This window comes from Rhineura floridana, chromosome 13 (assembly GCF_030035675.1).
Source record: "Rhineura floridana isolate rRhiFlo1 chromosome 13, rRhiFlo1.hap2, whole genome shotgun sequence".
NCBI classification, from domain to species: Eukaryota; Metazoa; Chordata; class Lepidosauria; order Squamata; family Rhineuridae; genus Rhineura; species Rhineura floridana.
Genome location: NC_084492.1, coordinates 7718287 through 7735636, shown reverse-complemented (window position 1 = coordinate 7735636; position 17350 = coordinate 7718287). Strand labels below are relative to the sequence as shown.

Below are 17350 nucleotides of genomic sequence, written 5' to 3'. Positions count from 1 at the left end.
ATGCAGCACGGGAATGAGGTGGTAGAGTCTTACGGGAGTGGAATGGACTGTACCGCTTCAGACTGCAGGTACTGCAACTTGGAAAAAAAACTTCCCCATATAAATTCCCTGCAAGTAGAAATCTAGCACAGCAGGAAACAGGCTGGTCTAGAACCTCCCTGTTGTGCTAGGGTTTCTTCCCCCTCTTCCCAAAGGAAGAACAAGCGAAAGTGCAATTCCTCACTTTCAATCTGAAGTGGAAGAGTCCCCTCTACAACCTCACTCTACTGCATATGTAGACCAGTTCTAATCTGGATTGCAAGGCCTTTTAAAAAAGGGGAAATCTTATCATAATTAATTTATTAAAGTATTTCTAGCCCACCTTTAAGAGTATATACCTTCCAAGACTGGTTACAGCATATCAATAAAATACATACTAGGGCATTTCATGTAGGGGAAGCTACAAAACCGTAATACAAATAGTAATTAGCCTTAATACCTGTGACCACATGGCCTGAGTTCTGTGTCTGCTATTTCATCACAGCAAAGAGTGCAGCAATTTTCTCGGATGCTCACTTGTTTTAACAAGGCCAGGCGTCTATGTCTGAAGGTGAAAAATCAGGAGAAAAATACAAATTATATTGAACACATTACTGATTAACCGGTTCAGTATTTAAAGAAATAGTTACAGGGTAAAATGTATTTGATTATGGACATAGCCACCTTGTACAAGGATGAATCTGTTTAATATCTGTAAATACACACAGTGATTGAAATTTAATTACAATCACTGCTGAATGAGTGTTCTGCAAGCACACAGATTTGACACTGAGCATGCAAACTGGCATCTGAACTTCTCATTTAACAAAACCACCACCCCTGAAAAAAGAAGTTGTTACTCCTCTTATTTCTTTTGGAATGATAGGTGTTCATTTTCCAAGCTGCATTTTCACAACCAATACAGAAAGCAGCCCTGAGGTTAAGTGGTTATTCAACTCCGATAGATTGCACTGCATGAAACTGCAGGCTTTTGACGTAACTTCAAACGTGCAAAAACTTTACAGCATACTATGTTTTTATCATATCCAGATGTGTCAAACCCTACAAAAAACAAGATCTTAACCTAGCCCTTCAGTTTCATGCACTGAAGCAGAAAACATTACCTTGGTAAAATGATCTTCTCTTCTGCTGTCAGGGAGGCATAATCATTAAAGGTGCTAAATTTAGCTGGTGGTGGATATTTGAAAGGTTTTGCCCCAAAGTTGAACTCGCACTGTTGATAAGACATGAAACTAGCTGCAGCGAAGAAGCCAGACCTGAAAAGAGAATATTAGAGCACAACCATGCAAACTGACACATGAAGCCCCTTCCTATTGTTGGAGTGAGATAGACCCATGACTTGTAGAATCATCCAGCACACCAGTGCATGTGTGGAACCCGTGGCCCTCCAGATATTGCTGGCATACAGCTTCCATCATCCTTGACCACTGGCCATGCCAGCTGCTAATAATGGGCACCAACACCCAGATGCCACAACCCCCCCCCCCAATACTCTAGTATTTTGAATGATTGTACAAGTCATTGGTTAGGGTTGTTTCCCAGCCCGACAGGAATGGCTGGCTAGTTCAAATTAATAGATGGGGTCCAGTCTGCAGATCTTCCCGCCTCAGGTTTATTGTCCACTTGATCCTCAACTCACAGCTTCAAAATAATCCATTGCACATCTTTTCCTTGCCTGCCCCCAATTCACCACTTGAATTCCATTCCTCATTTACTCAGGTTTCCAGTTCTCAACTCACTGCATAATCTGCCTCTCAAACCTCTTCCCATTCAGTTTCCCAGCTCTCACCCTCCCCTTCTCTTTCCACTCCTTCCTTAGCAGCAGCACACACTTCTCCTGCTTGTAAGCCTTTTCAAAGCAACCCCCCCAGACCTTTACTGCCTTCTTGGTCCCATCTTCTCCTTGACTTTAGTGCCCCCTTTCTTCACATCACATCTCTACTTATCAGCACAATGCCAACTGTCTCCGCTCATTCAGCCATCCAGCTGAAGAGATTTACTCTTCTCTCCAGTATGTTCAACCCACCCAGCTTTCCAGTCTGCATCTTCCTTGCCATATAGTACATTGTAGGCCTCATGCATTGTTTTAATTCCAGCAAAGATAACATTCCATTCCCACATTCATGTGGCACAGTTGTCAGTTTGTTGACACATTCATCCTGAGCAAGTAGAATGTTTGTGGACAGCCTGCAAATTTATAGCAGCTCGGCAGTGGTTGGGGGAAGGTCTGCAAACAATCTTGTAATCATATCAGGGGAGTGATGTTTGCCCTGTAATAGATGGGGTGGTTCTCCCCCTGAGAACAATAGGCTTACAACTTGGGAGGTGCTTCTTGATCCGTAAGGTTGCTTCTATGACATGGAGTGCCTTTTATCAGCTTAGGCTGGTACGCCAGCTGCAACTCTACCCAGGCAGAGATATTTTAGCATGAGTGATCCATGCTCCGGTAACTTCCAACTGAGACTAATGTAATGTACTCTATGTGGGCCTGCGTTTGAAGACTTTTTGGAAACTATGTTTAGTTCACAATGTGGCAGCTGGGTTACTAACTGAAACTGGCATTATCATCACTTTACACAGGTGCTACACCAGTTGAATTGGCTCCCAGTCTATTTCCAGATCAAGTCAAAATGCTGGTTTTGACCTTTAAAGCCCTTTACGACTTAGTACCAAGGTTCATGAAGGACCGTCTGTCTATTTATGTCTACCTGTTAATACCTTCTATTGAGAGCCTTCTCTAGGTACCCCTCTGTGCCTTAGGTGAAGCATTTCAATTATGGAGATAGGTCCACTTTGGAGCCCTACTTTGTTTGATTTTATTTTCTCCAGACCTTTGAGACTTAATTTTAACCTGCTGGTTGTTATCTGGCTCTTAGGATCTTGCTGCTTTCCTGCAAATTGTTCACCGCTCACAAGAGGGCCACATACTTACACAGCAGAAGAAAAGACTTGCTTCTCAGCAGGGAGCTGATTCCCGTTTAAATAAAAGATCATTTTCTTGTCTTGTAGGTCTAGCAAAAATCCTATTGTATCACCTGCAGTCAAATACAAGAGAAAACACAAGGGTGTTGCATGTCTGAGTGACATCTGCTCCACTCCAAACATAGTGACTTGGTATATACAGTGGGTGGGAAACAGTCTAGGCATGTGAATAAATCTGTACCAGTCCCTCCTCCCTTCTCTCCTTTATGCTGTCTTCAATCCTGTTTGTGACCTTTCAATACCTCTTTTAGGGTTTCACCCAATGAAGATATAACACAGATTTCTGCAAATTGTTGCTTGCAAACCAAGAGCCGGCCTTGGGAATGTCAGCTTCTCATATCAGATATGAATCCCACGTCCCTTCTCTCATCAGCTTTAACTGTGGTTTAGCATTTCATTTGTACTCCAGGCTCCATCTTAATCAGAGCTTGTAAACCTTCTTCAGACCCTGGTTAGGATGGGAACTCAGGTTAGCACCAACCAGGGTTACCTCCTGTCACTCTAAACAATGGTTAAAACTGGAGAGGGGAAAATTTAGATAGGGGAAGGAGAAAGGAAACACATCCCTGAGGCTGGCTCCTGATTTGCAGGTAATGTTTTATTGGGAGCCAGCACTCTGTCCGCACAGAGCCATCTTTCGCACTTTCACAAATTTAAGACATTAGGAAGCTACACAGAGTTGAGGGAGCAAGAAAACACTGTGCTCCTTTTTAGCCAAACTTGGTATGAACTGATGCTGCACAAATTCCACACAATGCAGAGAAGATCATGATGAACAGAAGCACATTAGAACACAGACCCCAGAGATTGGATGCACATCTAAAGCAAAAGGAACCATGTCGCAAATAAGCTCTGAAAAATGCAGTTGTGCTTTCAGCCCTGCAGTACAGTCACCATGCTAGACATGTTATACTGCTTCTCTGCAGCCTTCACCACAGACTGCATGCTGATCCTGCAACTGTGTTGTAACAAATACTGGATGAATTAGCTCCATGACTGGCAGTGTGAGAGAAGCAACAAGAACCTCTGGGATGGGGCTTGAGGGAAGGAAGAGGGGATATTTGTTTTTTGCAGAAAAGTCTCTAGTTTACTGCTGCAGCACTAAACCAAGAACACAGGTAATATGTATGGACGTGTCCATAAAAAATCACCTGGGAAGGCGAGCCCATGAATCTCTGGGGAATCTGTTTCATTGTCCAAAAAATCAATTCCGTTTGATTCTGTTCTTGCTAGACTTGTTTCTCCCTCAGTGGCACGGACGGATGGAGAGGTGGAAGGAAGAGAGGATCCCATCCTGTTCAGTAGAGTCCAACCACAAAGCCTTTCTCTAGACTGTTCCAGTTTAGGATATAGGTGGGGAACTGTGTATCTGAACATTCCCCATACAAAATCTTCCCTGCATGTAGGGAGGACAGAAAAGAATTCAGTCTAGCCTTTCCCCTGCATGCAATTTATCTATGTCCTGGGAAGCATCGTACAGACCAATAAAAGGCTTTACTGTTGAGTTCTGCTGAATGAGCCTTCAAGAGGAAACACCGACAACAGAAGAGGCCCAGGGGCCAAATGTGACCCTCCAGGTCTCTCTATCTGGCCCTTGGGACTCTTTTCCCAAGGCACACTTCCTCTGCAGCCACATCCTCTTTCCCAGGCTACATTTCTCACTGACCTTGTTTCACATTCTCCTTGAGTGTGCCTCGCTGGAATGTGAACGTGAACTCTGATCATCCTCTGGATGGAGGAGGGAAGGAGAGGGAGAGAGTGTGCAGAAGGCTACCCTACTGTACAAAGATAAAATTTATATTTACTGCTGGGCCCTCTGGCCCTGCCGACCACCGGCATGCAGCCCTTGGGCTGAAAAAAGATTCCTCACTGCTGATGTACAATGTTAGGAGACGGTAGAAGAGATTCTAGGATGTAACTAGTAACCAAATCAATACATTTATTCCTTCTTGGGAGAGTCCTAGAACAATTTCTCAGTAAGGCAGAAGACAATAAATGTGACAAGATGGATGGCGTACCTTCCTTCCAGCATGGATGGGCATGTGGTTTACTTCTGGCATTATACCAGATCAGCTGCCGGCAGCCATCATATGCACAGGAGTACTCATCATCCCCGATGCCGTAACCTTCCTTCAGGGAAGACAGAACACAGCATTTGGTTTTCTTGGGACATGACAGAACTTGTGGAAATCTTGTTTTTAAAGCTCATCAACCCTTTTGCACAACCATAGGCATTCAAGGGTATCAATATTTTGTTCTTTTTTAACAGTTGGGGTTCTAAAGTTCTGATGCTGGAACTTCAAAGCACAGGCAAACTGAGCAAATTTGGATGCACAAGAGTGTTTCCTGCAGGAACAAAGCTCCCTGCACCTGGACCAAGCAGGATTGACCTCCCTTCATATCAGCCAATGTGCAGGGGGGTCAATCCTTCTCAGTGCTGGGTTCCAGTGCTGGAAACTCTCTCATACAGGAACCAAGCTCCCTGCACCTGGACCAAGCAGGACTGACCTTCATGCGCATCAGCTGATGTGCAGGAGTACAACCCTGCTTTGCGCAAAGCTTCAGAATCTTCCAATAACCAGCTGGTTTTGGGTGCTTTGGAAGCTGCGCAAGGAGGCAATGGTCAGCACCCGAAAACCCCTTGTGGCTAAGCTCCACCCTTACCTGTATGACATCAGGTGTAGGATGGGTGGGCAAAATGACCTTGCCATCTGTGGGCCAGAGATTCCCCACCCTCCCTTTTCCCCCTCACGGCAACCCTATAAATGATTGACACCAGCCAGCTCAAAGTCACCCAAAGAGCTTGAGGGCTCAATGGCCCTCAAGCTCCCTTCTCCTAATCCACTACAACGCATCAGCTTTTGCAGTCATGAAGTTTAACAATGTGGCCTGAAGATAACAACTGCTGAGACCATTGCTCCCCCAGGATGACTGCTGCCGCTACCACCATCACTGCTCTGTGGGATTTGTTTTACAGCAGGGGTGGAGAACTTCTGGACTTCCAAATGTTGTTGAAGTACAGCTCCCACCATCCTTGACCATTGGCCATGCTGGTTGGAGTTGATGGGCATTATAGTCCAACATCTGGACGTCCACAGGTCTCCAATCCCTGTTTTAAAGGGAACCTTTACTATTTTGCCTTTCTGAAAACAAAACTTTGAGGCTGGACCATTAACTATAGGAAAGACTAAAATCTAAGCAAGCAAATACCCAAGTGGAAAAAAACCTCAAATACTTCTGAAATGTTGGAAATAATCATTCACAAGACTGGTAAGTTACAAATTTGGATGAGTAACCTAGTATTTAAGATATTTATAAATAAGTAAATAAATAAATTTATAACCTGCTTTTCTAACTATTTGATTCCAATATAGCATACAATAAGAAGCCAGACATACTCACAGAACAATAAAAGTGAATCAGGAGAAGAAGAAAAAAATCAAATACTTAAAAGCCCAAACTAAAAACAGAAATAGCACATCTAACACAAATTACTGTAGGTATATTTAAACCAAAAGTACATGAAAAAGCAGACCTTTCACTTGGCTTCTATAAAGATGTCAGAGTAAGAAGAGGGTGGACCTCTAAGAAGGGGGGCTCCACAAGTTTGGGGGCCAGAGAAGGCCTTCTATCTGGCTCCCACTTGCCTCTCTTCCACAGGCACCAGGGATCCAGAGAAGGGCCAATTCAATTTGATGGGCACTTACATGATTGAGGAATTTGCTGTCTTTGGTAGCCCATCCTATTTGCATCACTCCAGAAGTAATGACTGTGACTTCATAGTACCAAACTCCAGAATCCACACAGAAGGTACATCGAACACTTTCAAAAGAGGATGCATCACACCGGGCCTAGGTAACAAACCAAACCAAATCAAAAACATAAAAATAAATATCTGCCTTCCAAAAGATGACAGCGATGTAGTACAGCAAGGGGAATTTAAATCCTCATAAATCCTCAGCTCCATTTTGAGGCAAGTGGCTAGCAGTTCAGAATGAATGTTTGCTATTCTACATTGAATACTGAATAGGTAACTCACCCACAGAGCTGAGGATGTGAGACTAGTGTCCTGCAGATGTGTGGATCTGAGAAAAGTTGTGGGGGGTTTTTTTTGCACAAGTCGAGCTGAGAATTTCTAGATGGAGTTCACTCTAAAATGGTGTGCAGCCTAGGGTGTGCTGTACAAGTTGCTCTCTGATGTAGGGGTCAGCAACTCTGCTGTCTTGCAGGAGATCCTGCTTTATTTGCTTTGCAAATAAAGCAAATCAGTAGTTCTTTCCCATATCAATAGCCAGTGATACTGGGGTGCGATTTGCATCTTCCAGATCCTGAATGCAAGACTTGCAGTCAATTCTAGTAAGTTTCACAGTCACCAATAGGTCTATTCTGAAATAGGTTTTAGTGTATCTCCTTAGATTTGACAACTTTATTATGTATCCCATTAAAACCTCTAGTTAAACTTCCTCTCCCTCTGCTGTTTCAGCCATTTTTTTATGTTTAATTTTTATATAAAAACTGCTGGGTTTGACTTAGGAGCATCCAAAGGTAAATTAAACGCAGATAATTCTACTGCTGAAGCATCTTACTGTTCAGGGAAGTGGAGAGTGAATAAAAATATAAAGGAATTAAACACACACAAAACTTACCTCCAACCCATGCGGTGAGATCTTAAGGTATTCACTGACATCGTTACTATTCAGCATGGCCTTAATGTTGCTCAGGTCAACTTTCTCGTATGTAAACTGTCTGCCTTCTTTCAAAACTGCAAAAAGATATATATGAGTTATAACTTTTCCTACAGAAGTGTCAACATTGCAGAACACGGATCTGGCAATCAAATGCAGCTGTCTTGCCTAATGCTGCTTTTTCTGTACAGAGTTAATCAAGCAATATACTAGGTATTATTAATTCATGAGTTGCTTTACACAGGAACAGTTCTGAAGTGACTTACACAACAAAAACAATTATACAAATTAAAAAATCAAGCATTTAATACAGTAATATACATGAAAAATGATCATCCAATCATTATTTCCAAACAAGCACTCTCTACAAAGAATATCTTGAACTGAAGGGGGCAGACCTGACATATAAAACACAGGCAACTGAAGCTACAGTTGGCGGTATTTCTCAGGGGTGGGAGGTTAGCCCTCATTTTACAGTAGAGATGGGCTACAGCAATCTGCAGTAGCTTATTGCTCACCCCTAAGGAGAATTCGCATTTAGCCAATGCACAGCCTTGCTGCCATGACAGATCTCTCTTGGTGCATCAGTTAAGAGGTAAAATGTAAGGTATCCTCCAAAACAAAGCCTTTGGGAAGGTTTTCTTTTAAACTTTTGTACTGTGCTTAGATTATAAACAAAGCAGCTAAATCATTAAGTACCACCCTCATAATGATGTGCCAATGCTCAAAATAGCCTATTTGAATCTCAAACAAGCTACTGAAGATTGACAGTCATGTGGCACAGTTTCCCCTCCTGGGCTAGACCTTGAACCTGGTTGCCTTTCCTGGTTGCTCAATTCAGGGTGAGGGGTGAGAAGGAGAGATGGAGGTGGGCTGAATGGAAAAGCACCAGGGGAAGAGTCTTGCCCACAGGCTACCCAGCAGGCCAGGGCTGAACAAATGGCTTGGAATTTGGCCGATAAGGAAACCCTCAACCAGGAAATTCAATATATAGTTTTCAAGCTAGAACTCCCTCTCTCTCTCCCCCCCCCCCTCTCACACACACACGGCTATATTTCACTTATAAGGTAAGTGGAACTTTTTTGCACTTGTCAAACAAACAAAGATGGAGCTTTGGAACTCACAGAACACAGAAGAGGGGTGATGGGGTGAAACTGGGAACCATGCTAAATTGTGTACCTCTTCTTCTTTAAAGGGACTATTCTGCCAGACCACCCCCTAGTATAGGGGTGTGAAAGTTCTGGTCCGCAGCCAAATTAGATCTGGATCTCAGTCTGGCCTGCAAGGCAGTTTTCCGCAAACCATGTCCACCTTTCTAACAGCTGACGTCATTTGTGACATCATCTGTGCAACAGGTAGACATGTGGTTGCACAAGAACAATTGGAAGCCTTAAAGTGCACTCCTGATTGTTCCTTGGCATGTGAGGCTTGTTGTCAGGGCTGATCAGCAACAGCAAGCCATGGTGAAATTGGCTACGCTACAAAGTTCCTGATCAGGAACTCTGTAGCTAACCCTATCCCTGCCCAAAGTGGGACTTGCTATAAGCACCAATGAACTACTCATCACTTACAGCAAGCCCCACTGGGATCAGTGCTTATGGCAAGCCCCAAAGCGGGGCCTGCTCTAAGCACAAATATTCCTTTGCATTGCCAGCTTGAATTCAAGTCGGCATGAGTCATGTTCCTTGCATCACCAGCTTGAATTTAAGCCAGAAATGCAAAGGATCTTCCTCTGCAGGCAGAGCTCAAGTCGCATCCAGAAACATTTTTTCTTTGCTTTGGGCCATCTGACATCAGTGGTGATGTCAGGTGACTAACAGGTAGGCAGCCCTGGGATGGGAGAGATAAAGACTCTGCCCACCAGCTGGATACTGTTCCCCACTTCTGTTGTCAAGTCAACAAAATATCACACTTTAAAAGCAGAACATAGCAATAAAATATCTCAAAGTAAAAATCCACAGAAGTAGCAGCACATCCACAATAAAATGAATCTTCACTGATCTGCTAAAGCAGCATCAAGAAGGCCTGTTGGAGGAGGGCGCCACCACCTCAAACTCTCTGCACCCTTTGTACCAGTCAATCTGATTTCAAATAATGCTGTCACTCAGAACAGGTGGCCCATCCAATGACTGCAGAGCCAGGGAGGCGCATACAGGAGGCAGAATTCTCTAGATGCTTTACAAATGGGTAATTTAGAGCTTTAACAGGCTCAAACCAGGCCTTTAGGCTGTACTCAGGAACTTACTGGAAGCCAATGCAGCCCTTTCATGAGCACAGATGTTCTTATGCTCCCACTAACATGTGGGCTGCCGCATCAGAGCCAAAGGAGTTCAGACTTTAAGGATGACTTCACTAGAGGCACCTTCCTTTTAAAGGCATCCATATTTTCAGACTTGCAGCAGTAACCAAACCTTTGTCAGAGACTAGATTCTAAACTCACAGGAAGTAGTAACACAGGGAACATGCAATGGCTACAGAAGAAACATATAATCATCACAGATCTGTTTCATATGTTACCCACAGCAATATGGTTGTCACTGTCCTGAGGATGCTTTCACATCACTCCTTGTAACCGCTGCAGCTTCCACCTACTTGGTTAGGATAAACTGCTTAACACCACACTCAGGGTAACTTGTAAAATGGGCCACAACCTCCCACTAATTATGATTTTTCTAAAGGGACGGCTAAATAAGACTGATTTAAAAGATGTCTGGACAACAAGCATAACAGTTTCATCAACCCATTTCCTTTCTTCTTGTAGAAGCAAGAGCTCACTTCTAACAATGCAAGGCAGATGTCTGCTGGGGCCATAAATTCTCTGCAGCAAGTCACAGCAAGTTACACCTACGTAGGTTGTACAACTCACTTACCTCCCTCTCTGAAAATTCCTCTGACAGACTTGTTTGACTTCAAAACCAAATGTACAAAAGAAAACGGCTATATTCTGATGTGCAGGCAGATTCAATTTTTTAGGGGGCCTCTGGGCACTCAAAGGCTTTGGAAGCTACCCCAAGGCACACCCCAGCTTTCCTTCTCCTTGGAGTTACATCGCCTCCAGGCTAATAATACATTAAAAGTGAGGTGTTATCATAACAGTGTAAGAGCCTGCTGGATCAGTCCAGTGGACCATCTAGTCCAGCATCCTCTTCTCTCAACTGTCAACCAGATGTCCCAATGGGAAGCCCACAAACAGGACCGGAGCGCAAGAGCAGTCTCCCCTCCTGTGGTTTCCAGCAACTGGCATTCCAAAGCATATGGCCTCTGTCCGTGAAGGCAGAGCATAGCCATCATGTCTAATAGACATTGATAGTGTTATTCTCCAATATATCTATCTAATCTGCTTTTAAAGCCATCCAGGTTGATGGACATCACTACTTCCTGTGAGAGCAAATTCCATTTTTTAACTATACACTGTGCAAAGAAGTATTTTCTTATGTCTGTCCTGAATCTTCCACCATTCAGCTTCATTGGAGGTTCACAAGTTCTAGTGTTATAACGGACAGAAACTTTTATCTGTCCACTTTGTCCATGCCATGCATAATTTTACATACTTCTATCATGTCACCTCTTACTCGCTGTTTCTCTAAACTAAAAAGCCTCGAATGCTGCAACTTTTCCTCATAGGGGAGTCATTTTTGGTTCCAGGAAGCTTATGCATTCTGATTCTGAAAGCTACATTATCTGTGTTATACATGCCACATCAGTTATTACACATGCCACAAACGAAAATATTTGCTTAAATGCCTAAATAAAACACAGTGATTATGAATGCAGAGCATTATTATTATTATTATCATTATCATCACCACCACCACCACCCGCCCTTCACTCAAAGGTCCCAGGCCAAGTCACAATTTCAAAACACAGCACTAAAATCAATCAAAAACAACTCACAATCACAAAATAGGGTGTTACTAGTGAAAAACAATACATTCTTACTTACACAGATTGTCTAAACTCCACTGGGCACAGAATCCAACTTGGCGTTTTAAGTAGTCTGGATTATCTGTCCATTTCTCTAACAACACTAGCTGGTCACTGATGCATGTGTCAGAAACTGTCATTTTATTTTCACCTAAAATGGTAACATGGAGTGATAATTGTGAAAAAAGGTTCAGCAGAAATAACATTTATTAATAAAACTGAGTACCAGAAAGCAAAAAGATTAGTTTCTCTTCCTACTTTCTCAAAGAAGAACCAGCGTTTTAAGTATTTAGTCACAAGTGGAACTAGTCACTGGCCACTTGGCTATTAATTCAATAAAGCAGCCTTTTCCAAGTAGCAACGAGGCTTTGGTGGATACTTATTTTCTTTCCTGCACTACTGAACCACAGCCCCCACCCATGTTATGTTCCAGGAGTGGGGAACCTTTTCATCCCAAAAGCTGCATTCCCTTCTGGGTAACCTTCTGGGGGTCACATGCCAGTGGTGTGTGGGGCCAGAAGCCAAAATGGGTGAAGCAATGAATGAAATGAATGTAAATTTTACCTTTGTACAGTAGACTAGTTTCTATGCACGCTCACACATCTCTCTATCCCCTATCCAGGCAAGCAAGAGTCATTATTAGAGTTTATGTGCATGATCCAGCCAGGCAAAAATGCACAAGGAGGCTGCAAAGCAGGGTGGGTAAGGGGTGTGGCTTGGGGAGAGGCCCAGAGCCACACAGAGAAATTTGGAGGGATGATTTTTAACCCCAGGCCTGAGGTTCACCACACCTGCTATGTGGCACTAAAGGGCTCAGCTTGAGGGCTGAACACGCTATGATCTTCCCCTCTCAATTAAGGCACCTCTCTTCAAGATATTGGGATTGCAGGCACGCAGATGCAAAACCAGAGGCACAAATGACAGTTCTGCTGCACCGTCTAGCCATTTTGTACTCTCTTTGGAGGAAGCTGTTAACTGACAAATGGTAGACACATTGCTCAGTTGTTTCCAGGCAACTAAGGAGTAAGAACACCCTCCAAATCTCCGCTGAAGCCTGGCAGCAGATGAAGGAGAGCAGCTTTCATGTCCTGTATTACCTGGACCAAGCAAGGGCCCCTGATCAGAGCCACATATGTGCTCCAGAACAAAAAGGGGAAAATCCACCATACAGACAACTAGGAGCTGTCTTGTGTTTTTCCTATAGAGTGGATTTTGTGCTCACACACTTACTTGTTTGTGCAAACTTTTCCAGGGCTATTAGTGCAAAAAGCATTACTGTTGGGTGGGACTGGAACTCCTAAGATAAATAAGAGAATTTAATGAATACAGTAGTCCCTTAAGTTGCCCTTCAAAACAACAAACTTCAGCTGATTTGTCCAATACAGAGAAACACATCTACATTGCCAAGACAAAAGCATTCACTTCTTATCATAACAGGAATGGTTTAAGTACAGGGCTTATTTCAGACATCTGGGGACTAATACAAAATGCTACACAAAAGAAAGGCGCAAGCTGTTTTGGGTTAGAGAAATATTTGTGGCTCAGCTCAGAGGTTCAGAAAACAAGCCACGGACTCACACAAATTCCCTACTCCACGTACAGGTTTCCTCCAACTGCAGCTTGCTGTGATGTCAAAATCAAGGAACCAAAACGTGGAGGCTACTACTCATCACAGACTGCATGATTCAGGTATCTGGGCAAATTATAATTAGAGCCCAATGAATGTGAGAGTCCTGAGGAGCATGGAATTCATACTGGCATGTTCCTGATCTTCCAAAGCATGGCTTGGAGGACTAGACTATGGCATCTGAACTGGGCCATAGATAGGATGGAATTTTCAAGGATTTCTGCAAAGAGATGTGTGCCCACCTATTAAGACCAGCATGGGATATTCTGCTCTGTGTCCTCTCATTTTTAGATATGGCAATGATGCTAACGGAGGCTCTTTCGATGGTGTTACCCCTACTGTGGAATTCTCAGCTCAGGGATGCTTGCCAGACTACAAAATTCTTTAATTTTTAAAAAAAGTTTCCCCCACAAAATAGAGGCCTCTAAATTCTGCTATTTTTTTTTACACCCATTGTGTGTACTAAAGAATATAGTGGTTTTACAATGCTGGTTTTACTTTAATATTTGTGTACATTGCTTTGAGTTTTTTCAAAAATGGAAAAAAGTTACTAGTAAGTTTTTTAATACTTATAAAAGGACAAATTCACACAATCACTTACAGACAGTGGGAAGGGAATGTGGATTAAGTGAGCATGCCTTCATTGCTTGCCCCAAGGACAAAAGAGGCAGATGGGCATGTGACTCTTCCACGACATGACATCTGAAGCTGCCTTGTACAGTCAGATTATTGGTCCATCTAGTCATGAACTTAGGGGTATCTGCAGCAGCAGTATAGTGGCAAATTCAGAAGTGCAGGGTCCCTTTATAATAGTCCCAGCTATGCCCCCTCATAGCCACACACCCTTCTAAGATTATATAACCTTCTATGAGTACGAAAGGGGAGCGTGTGAGCTACTGAGAAGAGCCTTTTCAGTGGCTGACTCACTTCCTTTCACTCTGATTGACTCCAATCAGCAGGAAAGGACAAGGAAGTATGTTAGAAGACTCTTCTCCATGGCTAACATGCCCCCCTTTGATGCTGATCAGCTCATAGGATGCTGGAAACACAGGGACCCTGCTGAGACCCTGCTCTCAAAAAAGTAAGGGGTCTAAGACCCTTGAAGACTACACCCCTGATCTGCAGCCAAGACATGACCTCTACCTCTATGCTACAATCCCTCCATTTTTATGCGTTCCCTCAACACATATCTTGCCAGTGAAAGAGGGTGTTAGTGGTGGAGACTTGACTCCATGTTGTGAGTCTTTCCTACCAAGACAAAACAGGATGGAATACAAGGCATAAAGCACAGCAGTTTAAGGAGGAACAACTTAGAATACAGATTCTAGATTGTGATACTCACCAAGCTCTGCAGTAAGTATTCCAAGATTCCTAGGCTGAGTAAACCTACGCTTGCAGGGCCTGCAAGAACACTAAGAATGAGACATGTGCATCGAAGCTGCTGCATGACGTTTTTTTTAAAAAAGTCACTTCCAAAGACATTCATGTACAACTCTGCCCTCCCTGCTATATTGCTTTGCAGGAGGAAGATAACATGCAAGAAAGAATGGGCGAAAACTGAGTAGATTTAGCTTAGCTTTTTTTTTTTTTTAAAGGCAGGAAATGCCAATAGTTTTCAAATACTTATAAGGACCTCAAAAAGCTAGAACCTACAGAGGAGTTTGCAAGATGGCATGAAGGTAATATTTATCCTCTAGCAATCAGATATATATTGGGTGCAGGCAGTGGTCCACAGTTTTGGCTAGGTTTGGCAGGCAAATATTGATCCTAGCTGACAGTGAGGTTCAGCTTTCTCACTTCCTGCTCCACAGTGTACATAAATCCCCTTTGCACACACGGCTCCCAGCAAGGGTGTTGTACACCGAGGAGGAGCAAGAGGGGGTGATGAATGTGTCACAATCCCTCCCCCACCAACCTATAACAGTAAGTGTGCGTTCTAGCCAATGGCACGGCATGGCACCACTTTCAAAGAAGCACCCTCTGCTTCCTGGTATTGCCAGCATTTTTCTAAAATATTACTACTGTGGAGGAATAGGTTGGAGGCTTTCCCAAATGGGCACCACCGATGATCTGGAGACCACAGCTGTGGATGCCTGGGGGCATCCAAACAAAAACTCTAAAAGACTCATTGATTTCAATGAGGGAGTTAAAGTTCTAAATAGTGCCACAGGATATCAAGGATGCACTCTTGATATGATGGTAGTTACATGCAACACATTTATTCCAGATCACTTGTGACCTGAGAAGTGGCTGGTGGGAAAAATCTAGAGGCAGAACAAAGGGGAGGGGATGAAGTTAACCATTTTCATAGTTACACAGAAACACTAAAAAGTCCCCTTACCTGCAAGCTTTTCTGCCAAACAGCCCAGCACTGCCGTTGTGTTCCGATGTTTAGCAGGATGACAAGCATCCTGGCGAGCAACAGCTCCACTTAAACTTAATATTTCTGTTAACTTCTGCAACGCATCCTAAACAACAAAGTTAACATGCAGTTACTGAATGATAGAACACTGAGGGATGCAATCTGTTCTGTTAATTTCAGCTCAACACAGAATCAGGAGATTATCTCCAACGTACTCTGACTGAAATGGAAGGAATCAGTTGATTCAGGAAATCAGAAAAAGTAACCACTGAAAAAACAATCTGGCTCCATATTTTTGTGTGCATCTTTCTTTAATAGCTTCCATTAAGGTTAGAGTTAGTTTAGAAGCCAGCAAAATGCATCTATGAAAATGTGAAGACTAGCAAGACACTAAACTGGTAGTTACAGGATTTTCAGAAGTAATCAGGAAATACTTCCAAACTCACATTTAGGGTGGAAGCCATACTTCCACAATATGGACTCCAAGAACATGGGCCGTTTCTTTTTTTACAAAAAGTAATACACTGCAAAACAATATATGGCTGCAATCCTAAAACTGCTTACTCTGGAGTTGTGCCATTGAAGTCTGTGGGATAAATCCAGAATAACCAATTCAAGAACCCTAGCCAAAAGAATACACATAAGCCAATCTGCAAGATGTTGTTTGCCTTTTACTTCAGTCATATGATGAAAAGAGGCTTAGTGAATCATCTTTTTGGAATGACAGAGGGTCCAAGAGGAAATTTAAAAGTGTGAGGATTTTGCACTATAACTTTTGGTCTCATGATAAATTTATATGAAGTTGTCAGCGGTTTCCAGGTACCCTCTTTGTTGTGAGATTTTAGGGGCAAGGCCCAGTCCTCCGAGCCTGAGCTGCCGCCCAACATGAACCACCACCACCACCACCAGTAGAAGCCCAGGGAACAGCAGCTGAGTGAGCCCGAGGACGTGGAGACAGAAGCAAGCCTATCTGGACCCTGGGAGAAGACACTGCTACCGAGGAATCTGTGACAGCCTTCTTTTGAAGGATATGGACTGTTACACAATGATGAGACTCTACTGTATATTTGTTTTCTCTCTCTCTCTCTCTCTATATATATATATACATATATATTTGTTTTTTCTAGATTTTGCAGACTAGATTGATTTGAGATTTCAGCCTGTTTTATTATATTTTGTGGTATTATTTATTGATACTGTAGTTTATTATTATTATTATTATGTTCTGTAGTGTTTTTATCTTATTTTGTTCTTGCTATGGAAGCCGCTTGTGGTGAAAAGCGGCATACAAATATACTAAATAAATAAATAATAAATAAAGTTGACTAAGCAAGGCACACTTGCAAAAAAGGAATTCCCAGTCCTAAACTCAGAAATGCTTAACAACCCTCTAAATTTTCATGGTGGTACACAAAACAGTCAGAGAGAATCGAGAGTTCAAAGTGCAAAAAGAGAGAGAAAAAACCCAGACCCCTTTTGGACTTTTTTCTGTCAGACTTCTCATAATCTGTTGAAATTAATTAAAAATCAGCCATGTTCACAGACTACCAAATTCTTCCAAGCTACACAGGAAGTGGACTGGACTGCGAAAGACCAATGTAAATTGTGTTTGCATTTTTACAAATTTGTAGGGCAGGACAATATCTCAGAGAGGAGGTCAGGTCTCCTGCTCCCTGTTGCATTCACTATAGCTGCCCAATTTCCCTGCTTTTTGTTGGCTATAGGTACATT

The 17350-nt window shown here is 42.9% G+C and overlaps 1 protein-coding gene across 5 annotated transcripts in view; it reads right to left on the bottom strand.

Annotated features, from left to right (window-relative positions):
• The window catches only part of RSPRY1 (ring finger and SPRY domain containing 1), a 41051-nt gene that overhangs the window by 717 nt on the left and 22984 nt on the right, over window positions 1-17350 (bottom strand). For all 5 annotated transcript variants that reach the window (XM_061593759.1, XM_061593763.1, XM_061593762.1 and 2 more), the window contains 10 exons: window positions 15599-15725; window positions 14600-14658; window positions 12861-12927; window positions 11650-11781; window positions 7668-7783; window positions 6729-6872; window positions 5040-5151; window positions 2972-3074; window positions 1143-1295; window positions 479-583 (listed from right to left, as the gene is read on the bottom strand). In XM_061593759.1, coding sequence (XP_061449743.1) covers window positions 479-583; window positions 1143-1295; window positions 2972-3074; window positions 5040-5151; window positions 6729-6872; window positions 7668-7783; window positions 11650-11781; window positions 12861-12927; window positions 14600-14658; window positions 15599-15725 — 1118 coding nt within the window. The remainder of the gene's footprint in view (window positions 1-478; window positions 584-1142; window positions 1296-2971; window positions 3075-5039; window positions 5152-6728; window positions 6873-7667; window positions 7784-11649; window positions 11782-12860; window positions 12928-14599; window positions 14659-15598; window positions 15726-17350) is intronic.